This window comes from Netta rufina (assembly GCF_964035555.1).
Source record: "Netta rufina genome assembly, chromosome: 3".
NCBI lineage: Eukaryota > Metazoa > Chordata > Aves > Anseriformes > Anatidae > Netta > Netta rufina.
The window spans coordinates 17,908,133-17,923,390 of record NC_140125.1 but is presented as its reverse complement, the minus strand read 5'-3'; the positions used below and the strand labels follow the sequence as shown (position 1 = coordinate 17,923,390).

Genomic DNA, 15,258 nt, shown 5'->3' with positions numbered 1-15,258 from the left:
CGGCTGCCCCAAAATGGCGCCCGCGCCCCCTGGCGCCTTCCCGCCCGGCGACGTCGCAGCTCTGCCCTGCAGCTTTTTGTCCGTGGCGGCGACCCGTAGCGCCGAGCCCGCGCAGGGCGCGTCACTTGTTGCCATGCCAACCGCGCCCGCCCTCCCCGTGCCGCCATCTTGGAAGTTGCGTCGAGATGGCGGCGCCGCCGGCCGAAGCCCCTCCCCGTCCCCCCTCCTTTCCCGCGGCCGTAAGGGGGCGGCGTGCTGACGTCATTACGCTCAACCCGGAAGCGCGCCCGCCCGCCCGGCCTTCCTCTGGCGGGGCCATGGCGGCGGCGGCGGCGGCGGAGCTGCCGGGGAAGTACCAGAAGCTGGCGCAGGAGTACTCCAAGGTGCCGGGGCCGCTCCGCAGGCGGGGCTGGGCCGGGCCGGGATGGGCCAGGGGGGCGAGGCGGTGCCGCAGCCGCGGGGTGGGGAAGTTCCTGTCCCACAGCGCGGTGATTTTCCTTCTGATACGTGCGAAACGGTGGTGTGGTCTGATAAGGTGACTGAGGGCTTGTCTGCTTGATTCCTGGATGGCACTGTGAAACCTGCACCTTTTAGTATATCTTCGAAATGCTCCAGCTACCAGAGCCTCTCTTTTATTATCACGCTGTGGAAAAGCATTCTCTGAGCTTCGTTTTGCAGCTGTCAGCTTGCAATGTTTCATTGTTTTTTTATGGGAGCTATTTTTTTGGTCTCATCCTGTTACTTGTGGAGCAGCCCCAGGACGTTGTGGGATCACCTTTTCCGATAACACTTTCATGCAAATAATCAGTTGTTGAATTGGCTGGTGATTGTGTGCAGGTGGAAAAGGAGAGTGCGCCTATCAAGCTCTTTGCTCACTAATGCTCACTTTGGTCACTAATGATGCTGTGGAAGCCAGGGAACGGGGCAGAGAAGCACTCGATAGATTCAGGAAGCAACAAGGAAAGTACCTGGCATCAAGAAGGATCACTTCCCTTCTTGGTTCAGAGCACCACAGAAGGGTTTGTTTTTTTCAGAAACTTTTCTTCCCTTTGAGTTAGAGCTTCTTGCTCTTTTGTCTTGTGCATCACGCTTCAGCTTGGATATCTTGGTGTGCAATGATTGAGTTCATTCTGTTTTATCACTGCACCTGACGTGTTCCTGCGTTAGTAGCTGTGGTGGATAAAAGGAACAGAAAGCTGATGCGCTGCTGCTGCTTCTTGTTGGGGACAGCCTGTACTTGGAAATCTGTGGTGCTCTTGAAAGTTTCTTCTCTTGCCTTTGCGATGCCTGAGTGGCACAATGGGAATACTGCAGGGCAAGAGCAGGTGTTTAGTGATGCCAGTTGACTTTTGACCTTTCTAAATATATTGAAATATCACGCTGATAAAGGTTAGCTGTTGTTGTTTTACATTGAGTCTTGCTTTTAATGCTTCTGGCAGACTGTGCAAGCCCCTTTAATTTGTATGTGCAACAGCTGGACTCAAACACGTCAAATGAATAGACTGCCACTGCAGAAACCAGGACTCAAGCAGTGATCAAGAAATGGAAGGATGGGACTGTCGGTAGCCTTAGTGCTGCAGAGTAGAGGTGCTCTGTAAAGTGACTAGTAAATGGGTGTCCTGACTGGCACTTTTCACCTTGGTGATTTTTAGCTCAGATTTGTGAACTTCATAAGTAAGTCAGAGAGGGCTGTGCCTTTAATGCTTTTTAGATGCTTTCCTGGGGCTTCTGTCAAGGCATTGTCAGGATTATCTGCTGCTTCTGGTAATAGGTATTCTTCTTTAGAGTAAAGTTAAGCTCTTCTTGAATTGAAACAAATTTTGACTTCATTATGAACTTTGCTTATGTTCTAGTGCCAGTCACAAACAGTTCTGGGGAGAACAGGGAAGAGGCAGAAGTAGCAACATATCTGAGCAAGAAATTGTGACTTTTCTGTAATTGTTCACGGTTCTTAAAACCTTAACTGTATTTGAGTTGTTCATTTTCAAAATAGTTACTAAGAGTTAAGTTTTACTTGACCCTAGAAGTTCAGCTGGTTAAATAATGTCTTATTTCTTGGCAGTTCAGGATATGAAACTAATACTTTTTTCAACCTGCTAACTGCCTACTTGAACAGAATTCTTTAAGAAGCAATGCACATCTAGTGCTGTCATGAATGTATACAATGTTTTCTGCACTTTCTAGTGAATTGCTTTTTGTTATTCTTTTGTCTTGCATAGTTACTGTCATATTTTTTTTTTTTCAGCTTCGAGCTCAGAACCAAGTACTGAAAAAAGGGGTTGTAGATGAGCAAGCAAACTCTGCTGCTCTGAAGGTAATCCCCAGAAAATGCTCATGTCAGAAGTATTAAGCTGTGACAAAATAGGTAAATGGAAGGCTTTTTAACTCAGTGTTGTGATTAGAAGAATGAAGAAGGAAATGGATTCAGTTAAGAATTTCTGTTCTGCAACTACTGTGTTGATTGTTCTGTGTAGGTGCTCACTTTGTAAAAGTAGAAAGTTGCTTCTTAATTCTTCTGGTTTTTGTTTTTTTTTTTTTTTTTTCAGTTTATAAACAATTCTTTATGCCTCATCAGTGTCCAAATACTGAAGAAAGCGAATTTTTAATGAGTGCTTATGACACTTACAATAAAAAGCATGTATGAAAGTCAATGTGATGGCTTTTAAAATTTAATTTTTTGGTCACTCAGGAGCAACTGAAGTTGAAGGATCAATCATTGAGAAAACTGCAACAAGAAATGGACAGCTTGACCTTTCGAAATCAGCAACTTGCTAAGCGAGTGGAGTTACTTCAGGATGAACTTGCATTAAGTGAAGCCAGAGGGAAGAAGAACAAGGTATATGCTAAAGGAAAACTATTTGCTTAGCAGATGTCTGTTTCTCTCTTATCAGTGTTTTATCTTGTTTTCTAGCAGCAGATATGTTGCATCAAGTCTTTAGATAAATGTTTTTTGTCAAAACTTAAAAAAAAAAAAAAAAAGCAGTATATTTTTCTTCAAAATGCGTTTTGGCCATTCTGTCCTTTTATTTCATTTTACGTAACTTACAGCTTCACTAGATGCATTTCCAAATTTTGAAGGACCTCAACCTGGCTTGAGTAGGCTTTCAAACCACTGCCTCTGACTTTTCTTTCACGTTCAACTGTTAGAATGCATAGTTCACTATTATTTTAAGATGTGTTCGTCTTACCTTTTAGATATGTTCTTTTTAGTTTTAGCTATAGGGCCTCACAGAATACATCCTATTGAATGTAGGCCTACTAATTCAATGTCATCCTTACTTATGAGACTTGCCTTTGGGAGACCAAGTAAATCACATATAGAACTACTTAAATTAAGTTTCTGCTAGATGATCTGCATCAGATCAGTCCTTTTAGATGGAGGGGAATGTACCACAATATTTCAGGTGTTCTGGTTCATAGATGTTGTGTTCTCCAGTGCTGCCTGGCATTATCCAGTGACAGGCTGTACAATGCTTCTTGTGATTATCCCTGGTGTGACCATACCAGCTTACACACAGACACTTGATGGGGGACAATGAGGCTTTTACTTGGTTCCAGGACCTGTGTATGCCTTCGTGTGCAGGGGTTAACGTTGCCAACTGCTTGGAATCATGAAAGATTCAAATAACGTCAAATGGGAATGTGCCCATACAAACCATTTTGTGTGTGTGAATGTGAAGTCTGAGTAGAGGCTTCCTTAGCCCTTATTAAATCATGTTCTACCACTGTACAATAACAGTGCAAAGGAAAAAGTGCTGCTTTCAAGCTAATGCTGTGCTCAATACATGTATCTTTAGATATTTCAGTTTAAGATACATTTTAACGTGCCTCTACTGGGAATTGGTGATCAGGAAGTGTTTTCATACACTTGGGGTTGGGTTTTAGGATACCCCCGCACACTGGGGGATAATGCATGTAGCTGCTTTTTTTTTTCTTTTTTAGAAAAGTGCAGAATCTTCATCTCAGTTGAGTCAAGAGCAGAAAAGTGTCTTCAATGAAGATCTTCAAAAAAAGATAGAAGAGAATGAACGATTGCATATACTTGTGAGTAAAAGCTTTTAGTCGTTTTTTGCTACTTGAGAAAACTAGTCGGACAGTAAGATGAAGAAAATGCACCTGAATACTAGTGGGCTTAGAGGTTTAATTACATGCAGAATAGCAGATTAGATCAGCCAGTATTGTATACAAGTATGTTCACCTGCAAAATGAGAAAGTATCCTGACTTCAGATTCTTATGACTGTGTATTAAATATATTATATTTTACACATTTTTCTCACTTAAGAACTTAGCTTTTTGTCACAGCTAATCCACTGAAATTAGTAATGCTTGGTATTGTGTTGTAAGCTTTTTAGTTCACTAACCGTTTCAGAGTTGCTTTAAAGTTTAAAATGTTTTCTGCAAATTGCCGTAATCAAGTCAAGAACGTACTTCACTTTGATTTGGAAAGCTTCAACAAAAAGCCTTGTGGTTCATGTTTAATTTCCACAAATTACACCAGTAATATTTTAAGTATTTGATATTACAGGTCTCTAATAAACACAGAGTACTTTGTTTCTGAAACTCTTTTTTTTTTCTGTAAATAACAGTATAAAGTTTCTGCTTGTCTGAGAATTAGTATGTATGTGTTTTGAACCTTGACTGGCTAATTACATTAGTGTAATTCATAGGACTAGGTTCTGTAGTAAAATGAAATGTTTTTAATATGAGATTGCTTTTCTTATTTTAGTTCTTTGAAGCAGACGAGCAGCACAAACGCTTAGAAGCAGAGCTAAGAACTAGACTTGAAGTTTTGGAAACCGATGCTGCCCAGCATCAGGCTGTGGTGGACAGTTTAACAAGGAAATACACCGATACTATAGAAAAGCTGCAGAATGATAAAGCTAAATTGGAAGTAAGGAGCTTTTCTGTTACTTGACAAGCTTAAAAAGTTTTGAAATTAAATGTTTTCCTGTGTCAGTATTTACATTGTGAGATTATCTTCTTGCATAAAGATCAAGTCTCAGACACTAGAAAGAGAAGCTAAGGACTGTAGGCTTCGAACCGAAGAATGGTAAGTGTTTTAATTTACTATAATGAAATTTTGCTTTAAAGAAATGACTGCTGGATTACTTTTAAAGAGTAATAATGTTTTTTTTTTTTTTTTTTTAAATTGATAAAACTCAAAATATGGGGCAATAGCACATTAACATCAGCACCATGTAGGTCTGACCCATTTTTCTTCTGCTGAGTATGTAACTAGACAATCTGTTCCAGAGTCAGCACTTACAAAGAGCAGTTTTATCTGCCAAGCTATTTTAGGTAGCTGTGAAGCTGATGAATGATTTGAAAAATTTCTTTGTCATGGAACATCATAAAATGTAAAGAAATCACTCAACTCTATGGAACAGAGTTAGCAAAAATGTCAGGTGAGGTGGGGGGAGGGCAGGGAGTGGATTGGATGGGACTTAGTGAAGTTATGCCAAGACAACCAACTGAAGTTTCAAGAATCCTCTCTCCCCACCTCCCCCAGTGCCTTTTCAGCAATAGCTTTTGCTACTGGTATTTGTAGATAAAACACTCAGCTAGAGTATTTGAAGCTTTTTGCTCAAGGGTTCCATTGTTAGTTGTGGAATACTTTCATTGTTTTGAAGACAAGTTGTAGAAAACTGAAGAAGCTGAGGACCGTGGGCCAAATCAAGTTAAGGTGTACTTCTCTGAAGTTCTTTAAGGTGCTTTTTTTAAAAAAAAAATTGCAGTACAGATCTTTGATGTTAAGGATAAATGCACAATAAATGGTCAGTTGAAAAGTTCCTTCTTTCAAATGGTAATCTTGAAAAATACTTGAATTCATTAACTCGACTCTAATAAGGATCAGAATTTCACTGAGAATGTGTCTTGTAAAGGAGGGTAAAAGCTATGTTTTGCTGTTACTTGCTTTTTTGTGGTGTTTAAGAAAATGTAGTCTTAATCTGCTGCTATTTAGTTTAAAGCACATCTGTCATGTTCTATGATGACTGCAAAATTACTGTCATTGTAAGAAAGTGTCCCTACCATTTAAGAAGGGAGGCTTTTTAAAAACAAAGCCTGACACTTATGGATTTTTGATGTTTAAAATTAAGATATAATGAACGCTAGACAGAAGATGTCTTTATGAAAGTACCGTTCTTCTGTTTTCCCAAGCTTTTTGGCAGAAGGGATCCATTTGCCTTTTAAATCCAAGCTTTATTCTAGAAAGCAAGGGTTGGACTAGATGTTCTTAGAGGTCTTTTCCAACTTGAATGATTCTGTGAAGGGCATACAAGACTTGACAGCAAGCATGCCTTGAAAATATAAATAGAACGTAAAACAAAATATATCAAATTATTATCCATTCCTTTATAGTACTAAAGGGAAAAAGTACGTACTGCAACTTATCTTGAGTTTTTCTATCATGCTCTATTCTACTGCAGTTTATGCTGTACAGTTTATGCAATTTTGTGGCTGCTCTTGAAGAAAAATCTTCATTTGTGTGTGTGAGCTACTTATTGGGCAGTTACTTAATATCATACTTGTCTATTTGGATTTTTCTTCCCTGTCAGTCCTGATTAAATTCCATGTATTTGAATGCTTTTTTTTTAAGAGGAAAAAATAAAGAGCTATCACTTTGACACCTTCCTCCCACCCTCCAGTATGTGTGCAGGAGTTCTAGATGTCAAACTAGAAACAAAACAGTGAAGATTTTGAGGGCTACAGTTGGGTAAGGTGTGAAATTTGGTCTGAAAATCAATAAGCAGTATAAATTAAAAAAAAAAAAGTGCTGGAATATTTTACTACTACTACCTTTAATATGCAGATGAACAGTAATAATTCAGATTCACATCTGTGTATGTAATCAGATGTAAGTGAAGCACATCAAAATAAAAATAATTTAAGAATGCATCAGAAACAACTGCCAAACCTTGTGTGAACAGGTGGTATCATAACAATGCTTAAATACAGGACTTTGAATGGTTTTTGAGATGTTTCTAGTTATGATGTGATAGCTTACTGAATTATCAGCAACTCGGTACCAAACACCATATAAAGTAACTAGAATAAAGGTCCTCTTGCATTTCCATTCAAATTCCAGTGGAAAAGAATACTTTTCTTATAGCTCATGCTCTAAATATCGAACTGGAAAATGATGTAAAAAATAAAGAAAATTGAGTTTGGAAACCAATTTGAGTTTGAGCTAATTGAGAATGGAACTTAAGATTTACAACATTTTCTTGCATCTTTCAATGCATTTGTTAGTGACTAAAATATGTTGTTGTAGTTTAAATATGACACAGGAGAAAGAAGACAGAATAGGATTCATCCTAACATCTAGCAAGACAGATACCTGTACGCTCAAGGATTGTTTAGGGTGAGCTAAGGTGATGGTGATACAGATCAAATTTCAAAGGTTTACATTGAATGTGTGCTTTCTTGTTTATTTAGTCAGCAACAGTTAAAGAATCTTCAAGCAGCTTTGGGCAGTAGACTGGAAGAATCTCTATGCATAATCAGTGAAAAAGTACCTTTTAATGACACAAGTACGTATTGCCTTGTCTGGATTTTTTTTAGTCCTCTTGTTTAATTTTATAATTTTAGGTACCCATATGAAGGAAATACTCTTTAAGAATTAAAGTGCCTTAGTTGTAAGAAATGTTGGACATCTAAGCAGATACCTGGAGCTAAATGTAATATATATTCATGTTGCTAGTCACATTTTGTTTAGTGATCTTAAATATATAAAATAGCAGGTTTTATGTATATATGAAGTGAAAATAAAAACTTTAAAAAGCCTTTGAGTAACTTAACACTTGTCTTACTTAGTGTTGACAGAATATTGTGAAAGACGAGGAAACACTGTCAACTTACCAGTTTCTCCACAAAGCTGCATTTAGGTACTCATCTCAAAGAATGATATTTTTGTCAGGGTAAATTTAAGAGTTACAATAAGTTGGGAATACACTAATGGCTGCAGTAGCACTGACTCCATGAGGCAATGCATGAATAATGTTGTATACGTAGTGGAAAGTCTGTGAGTATGTCGCATCTCTGGTCAGAGAACACCTAGACTACAACTTATCTTGGACTTATCTCTTCAGGAAAAATCAACTTTGATTTTGGGACAGGGACTCTAACCTGAAGGAGTGCTTTGGTACCAGAATCAGTCAGTATATGCAAGATCTGTGCTGTTTTTGAATAGATTCAGTATGAGGTTGTACTTGGGTAGGCAGTGTGTACTATTCTAGCAGTAATCTTAATGGCTTACATTCTCTAAAAGCTGATCTGGCTGGTTGCTACAGGGGTGAGCCATCCTGGTTCTCCACTGGGTTGGCAGTACAGTGAGTCTTGGCTTGAAAAAAACAGATCTCCTTAGGGAATGTTGACCCTTATACAGCATATCATGCTTAGTTAGCAGTGCTTTGAGTTGATAATCCTTTTTATTTCCCTCCTTGCCTCTTACAAATAAAGATCTTTGCCTGCTGTCTGTTTCTTGCATATACTTCTCTGGCTGATATCTACAGGTGGTTATACTTGTAGCGAGAACTTCGCACGAAATTTCTCAGCTCGCTCAATTGCCATGATCATGTAGTACACTTTTGCTTGTGTAGAAAACAGTGCAGAAGTGGAAAGCTCTTTAGTGACAGAAGAATGAGAGAAAGGAAATATTTGTCTACTATGGATTCTAAATATCTTGCTCTTGGCTCTGTAGTTGGTTTTAAATGTTAACTAGTAGCTGGCTTCAGTTTCAGCAACAGATTGTTGATTATCAAGTGTGATTTCAAGAACAAGAAGATAAAGATGAACTTTATTAATCCATTCCTTAAAGGTAGTCGCTTTCAGTAATTTCAAACGGTGATCTTACTCATAAAAAGTTGTACTTTTTATGACAACTTAAATAGCGGTGCTTATTGCACTTGATTGAGAATGGACATGTTCCTTTTTAAATACTTAAGACTTTGTAAGTTGTTCTCTGGGTACAAATATACATCTACCTCTTTGGAAAAAAAAGTGATCCAATTTTTATCTCAATAATTGTCCCAGGTGCTCTGTAACTGAAACAAAGGCTGAAATATATGGGGAGTAGAGCTTATTCTAAACTATCAACAAATTGTGTACATAGAGGAGCTCTTTAAAGAAAGAATACATTGATCTTGCTTGACAGTTGCTGGGATGTAACTGAAATGTCAAATTAGCTTTGGATTCTATAAGGATTTTTAAGACTTTTCACTCATGTAGTGAAGAATATTGTTCTTCTGGGCAAGAAGATTCTATTGTTTGCTATCAAATTTAGGGTGTTCAGATAGTTGAATTTGATTTATAATCTGAAGCAAGTATAGGCAGACTCTGTTTAGTCATAGTAATGGCTCTTAAGTGAGGATGGTTAGTCCAACCTCATTGAGTCCATTGTTCTCATGTTTTTAGCTATTTACTTACATAAACTGTAATATTACTGCAGTGAGTTTTCCATTTGGATCACTGTATATCAGTAATTTTTTTAATAAAATGTGATTTAATATGTATGCATCTCAATTTTTGTTCTGTAGGATCAAATCGGTATAATGCTCTGAACATACCATTGCACAATAGAAGATATCAGGTAAGTACTTTTTGACTTCATAGGTAAAGAAGTAACTTTCTGCTCAGATACCGAATGAAAACAGTTGTTTCAGCAACCCAAAATGGCAGAAGATAGACTACCTTCCTTATTATTGTGGTACTTCGAGAAAATTTCTGTCCACAAAGCCTCTGCACTTCTTAAAGACAGTCTGTACTCTTATATGGAATAAGTCATCTGCTTATCTCGCTTTGACCTAGAGCTAGTCTATTGACGCCCAGTTGGTGATTGTTGTTAAGTATTAATAAACTGACAGCTTTATAGAAAGAATGGCAAAAATGCCAATATAACTCTTATTAAAGACAAACACTTGAAATACTGTTTTACTGTGTCAACCTGTTCAGGTTAGAACCTGAACATTTCATTTTAAAAGTTTAAATCTACCTTAGTTTAGAATATGTAATCTTTTTTAAAAAAGGTAGCTTTGGTATCTTTAGTTTCCCTCAAATTCAGCTTCTTTGGTCATATCACGGGAGCTCCAAAAAATGTTTTCATTTGTAAGTTTTATGTTGGTGTATACTAGGTAAATTACTACTATTTATATGTTGTAATCTTTTGAAAGAATAAATATTGTAATTTTGAGAACTTGAGTTCACTCCCATTTTATGGGATATTTAGTTTTATGGGATATTTCTAACCAAAACATATGTTATATGTCTCTTGTGAGAGCTGATGGCCTGGTGTCCAATTTTGTGATGGAAATCTTAATTTGGCCTGTTGCTGAGTAATAGAAAAAAAATCAGAATAACTTCATGCATAGTTTAGCCCTTTACTGTTGCCTGGTGGCATTCTGTCAGCCAGCTTCACACTTCAAGATCTGCAGTCTTGAAAATGTTCCAGGACAGATTTTTATGACTGGCTCTGCCAGTGGAGGCAAAATGCTGCTGTATTAACACAAGCTGCAACGTAAAGGACAGCAAAACAGTAGTATGGTCTGTGTTCCTCTCTTGCATAGATAACTAAGATACACAAACTGAGTATAATGACTATTAATTATTTGTGGCTATCCCTGATCCACAATTGAGATTCACTTCATTTGACACTTCATTGCACTACTACCAATGTCTCTGAAGGATAACTCATCCTTGGCTGAAATGTCACTTCACCCTTATTCTGTACTCCATATTCACGACAGAATAAGGTTTTCTTCTCCATTGCCTTTGCATTTTCAAAATGCTCCATTTTTGATTTGTTTCTTGGATATCCCCCAATTGCACTGAAACTAAAGAACACCCTGATATGCAAGCAACAGCTCAGTTCTGTACAGGTGGGAGAATTGCATTGCTGATTATAGAAGCAGACGTCTTTTATTCTTGGAGAGAGCCCCAGAATAAAATACTTGTGTGTGTTTTTTTTTTGTTTTGTTTTGTTTTTGTTTTGTTTTTGTTTTTAGTACTTAATTTTCCTTACAGATAGTTGTCACAGATTTCTTGCTTTCATCATGCTGAAAGAACTGAGCCGTGGTCAGCTATCAGTCTATTGATCTTGAAGTATTTATTTCAAAGATTGCTTGCATAGTTGTAACAACCTCTTCAGTGTTCTTGTGGCCTGTAGTTTGAGAAATACAGCAAAAGCAAGCATCATCTGTTGTATGGAATAAAACACTTCAGTGAACAAAAACGTGTTTCTGAATGGAATTGTAGTTCAATAATTCATTTTTAAAGTTTATAAGTAGATAATTGCTGTTGTGTGTCTTATGCTGATCTAGTGGCAGGAAAGAAGTCAGCATTTTTTTCTTGTGTCTAACCACCGAATATTTTGCGCATTTAAATGGGAACGTGTCAAATGCAATCACTTTTATAACTGTCTTTACAGCTCAAGCTACGAGACCTTGCTGGCCAGGCACTATCTTTTGTTCAAGAGCTTGTAACAGCTCTTTTGAACTTCCATACGTACACTGAGCAGAAGGTCCAGATCTTTCCCATTGATTCTGCAACAGACACTATATCACCATTAAATCAGAAGGTAAAGCTTACTGATTTCAGCTGTAAGTATGTTCAGTTGTTTAGACCTTATTGAGTGAATAATCTTAGTCGTGGAAAGTTCTGCCTCCTTTACCGAATGCTGTAAATGTGTTTGAGAGCTTTTCCTGCATCAGAGGTCTTTTCTGTTGGGTGAATTGTCAGAATATGGGGAAAGGGATAGTTGCAGAGACTCCTTTTCCCCTGTGCCTTTGTTAAAAGAGAAGTATGATAGGCAAATCAAAATCTTGCTTTTTAAATGCCAAATTAAAGTGTATTTGTTAGTTAATATAAAAATGCACTGTGTAGCATGGGAGATAAGAAGACAGAAGGTCTTGTGTTTGAACTGTGTAACTATGATGTGAAATAAACGGCATGTAAATTAGGTTTACCAAGGTGAGAACTTTGACTCTGCTTGTCAAACATCAACTGTATAATCTGATTTTGGGCTATTTATGTAAAGACCCCTCCTGTAAGTGTTGTGAAGCTTGACATCTGATGAAAAGCATGTTGAAATTATAGGGAAATGTGACCTGTCTCTACTTATGTAACTCTATGGGAAGATTTTTTTTTTTTTTTTTTTACTTTAGGGTGTCATTCGGAGTTCTCAAGTTGCACCTTTTGAGTTTTTCCTTCTATGCCATGAAACATAGAAGATAATACTGCACACAAGTGTTTGTGCAGGAAGTCCATATATGGCTGCTATGGAATAAAAATTGCTTTAGCATCTGACTTGTTGACTTTATAGTGTCAGTGGACAAACATGCTTTAAAGTTGATAGTTAAATGACCTAGTATTTTGCGGTTCAGATGAAAATCTCAATTTACTGGTTTGTGTGGCTCAGACTTAATTTAGAGATGGATGTAATTTTTTGTTCATCAAACGGCTGTGTAGTACGTATATAAGCAATGTTAACTGTCACAAAACATTTCTGTTCTTGGGAGGACGTCCATCTATCTCTTTGGAGTCAAAAAATACGCTTACGTGGGTGTTCTGGAGAAATCCTGTTACATTTACGTTCTCAGTCCTTTCACCTATTTAAATCAAGAATTAATTTTTTGGAGGCTCAGCATAGCTCTTTGTTTGAAAACAGTGTTTTCCTGCTCCTGCCACAGCAACACTCAAAATGGCATATCCTTCTTGTGAAGGCCATGTAGTCTTGTTATCTTCCAAGTTCTCTGGGGTAGGAACTGTCTCTGTGTGGCCTAACACGGTGATTGGATTCTATAAACACTATTGCAGTTTACAGTAGGCAAATAAAATCAGGTCTCACAGACATCACTTCTCATGCATGTTTTCTCTTAATGTCCTAACTAACAGTTCTTTGTTTTTCAGCAAAGTGCTTTCACACAGCTGAAACCTGCAACTTAATCAGAACTGTAATTTGATTCTTCTTTGCTGATGATGGATTCAGTTCAGGCTTTGTTTGTTGTCATAATTGTTTTCTTGCAGCCTGCCTCTGTTCCTGTATATTTATGACCTAAATGTTTCAGTGCATCCTACCTTACAGCTTTTGCTGTGATTTTTTTCCAGCAGCAAAATGTCTTTTTTGCACTTCTTGAAGCTGCTGTTGCTCCTATATCTTTGAGTAACTTATCTGTTTGGCCGATATTCTCAGTGTGATCTTAGCTCCTCCACTGAGTGTTTCAAAAACCTCCCCGTAATGCAGTAGAGAAAATGAGACGAGTGTCATGTAGTGGCTTAGCACACTTGTGCTGATTTATTTTTCCCCAACTCCAGGTCTTGTCTGGCGCTTTCAAGCTCTTTTCCCCACCAAACACTCAAAGTAGATGTGGACAATTCTCTTCCAGGTTCAAGTATTTGTTTTCTCTTTAAGTATTGGATTGCTGGGTTCTACTGGGGCTTCAGCATCGTGCCAGATAACTCCAGTCCTCTCTCTTGCAACAAGGCAGGAGCATTCTGCATGTGGCTCTTCCTCCTTAGATTTAGGAATTCTCCTTAATTCCATCCAGACATATGCATGTATGAATGAGAGCTTCGCATCTCTCTTCTTGTTAACACTGTGTTACTGCAGCATAATAATAGTAAAAAATAATAATAATAACTAAAGTTTCTTGTACCCTATTTGCCTGGGATCTGTAGCTACTACTGTAGTATAAATAATCAAAGGTGAAGGTATCTTTTTGTGGGATAAATTTAAAAAAACAGTATCACTTTTTGATATGTCAATTGCCTATGTCAATCTGTGGAAAAAGTTTCTGTAATTCTGTGGTGTTTATAGTCACATTTATAAATGTTAACAGTACCACCAGTGTTCATTTTGAAGAGTTTAAGAGTAAATACCTTTGTTTCCAGGCATATTTTTTTTAAAAAGGAGAAATTAGCCATAAAATTAGTATAAGTAATTTTTAGGAAAGTCAGGCAGTTCTATGACACCCATGTTTCAAATTTTCTCTAACCTGATACAGTTCCTGAAAGCAGCAGTTCTCCCTTTGCTTAGTTATTCCTCCATCCTTCGTACTTTGTATTGACAAAAGTGTACTTTTCCCCATGTGGCAAACTGGACTGTGAACAGATAAAAAAATAAAATATGTTTCTTTTGCTGTCAGTTTTAACTCAGTTTAGTTCTTCAATACTTTGCACAGCATGTTCAAATAAATGCTTGTGCACAGAATGAGGGCTGACAGGTGAACAGCTGGGAAGAAGGCAGGACAGTTTGTTTTGATGGCTTAATGGGTGCATGGATCTAGCCTTAATTTGATAATGAAACAAATAATGAAAGTGTTTATAGACAAAAAAGCAGGAGTTTGGTGTGCTGTGCATGGCAGTTAAAGGGAGATACAGGACACAGTGGCAAAGTTTTGCCTGGATTTCCATTATAGTTTTCACTATTTCTCACTTTCCCTCAAGGTATGTGTTTGTGTGCCCTGTAAGAAGAGGGGGCTGTACACTTGACTGTTTTGTTAATGATGTCTTGGGGATCATTTCAAGTTACAGGTACTTTGCAAAGTGTAAATTGTTATCTTAAAATAGTTTGAGAGCCTTCACCAAGCACCATTTTAAAATCTCTCTGTGCTTAGTTCTCACAGTATCTTCATGAAAATGCTTTGTATGTTCGCCCTCTGGAGGAAGGAATGCTTCACTTGTTTGAGAGTATTACTGAAGATACTGTGACAGTCCTGGTAAGATTTATGATTTTCATCACTGAAAAAGATCTTTACAGAGCAAAAATACCTACTTGTTATCTTTCTTTCTAGGAAACAGCTGTGAAATTGAAGGCCTTCTCAGAACACTTAGCTTCATACTTATGCTTTTTAAGAAAGATTCTTCCTTATCAGTTAAAAAGGTACTTTTGATTTAATAGATCAAAATAAAGGGTCACTGTGTCAGATTTGCAGCATTGGTAGCATCTACAACTCAATATTAAGTCAGTCCTTAATGCACCTTGGATTTAAAATCAGAACTTTTTTTTTGCCTGCTGTTTTTTGAGCCTTTAGATTATGCTTTTTTTCAGCTGTGCATTAGACCTAAAACCATATATCTTCAAATTTTTATTCCTTCACAGGTGAAGCTTTAATGTTTCTTAATCATGTTTTTCAGTAGCAATGATACTATTCAGACATTATACACTGAAGCTGTTAATTTTTTGAGCCTGTCTGAAGATTATTTGTCATGCAGCAATTAGAGTAATTTAGTAGAAATTGGTGAGATGCACATTCCTTATGCAG

At 37.6% G+C, this 15,258-nt stretch overlaps 1 protein-coding gene across 1 annotated transcript in view; it reads left to right on the top strand.

Annotated features, from left to right (window-relative positions):
- The first annotated feature begins 285 nt into the window (after positions 1–285).
- Positions 286–15,258, top strand: part of PPP1R21 (protein phosphatase 1 regulatory subunit 21) — a 28,229-nt gene continuing 13,256 nt past the window's right edge. Inside the window, exons 1-11 of the mRNA XM_084284671.1 lie at positions 286–383; positions 2,246–2,314; positions 2,690–2,836; positions 3,943–4,044; positions 4,728–4,892; positions 4,993–5,051; positions 7,439–7,533; positions 9,538–9,590; positions 11,424–11,573; positions 14,611–14,712; positions 14,788–14,876. Of these exons, the coding sequence (XP_084140797.1) occupies positions 318–383; positions 2,246–2,314; positions 2,690–2,836; positions 3,943–4,044; positions 4,728–4,892; positions 4,993–5,051; positions 7,439–7,533; positions 9,538–9,590; positions 11,424–11,573; positions 14,611–14,712; positions 14,788–14,876 (1,097 nt within the window). The 5' untranslated portion in view covers positions 286–317. The remainder of the gene's footprint in view (positions 384–2,245; positions 2,315–2,689; positions 2,837–3,942; positions 4,045–4,727; positions 4,893–4,992; positions 5,052–7,438; positions 7,534–9,537; positions 9,591–11,423; positions 11,574–14,610; positions 14,713–14,787; positions 14,877–15,258) is intronic.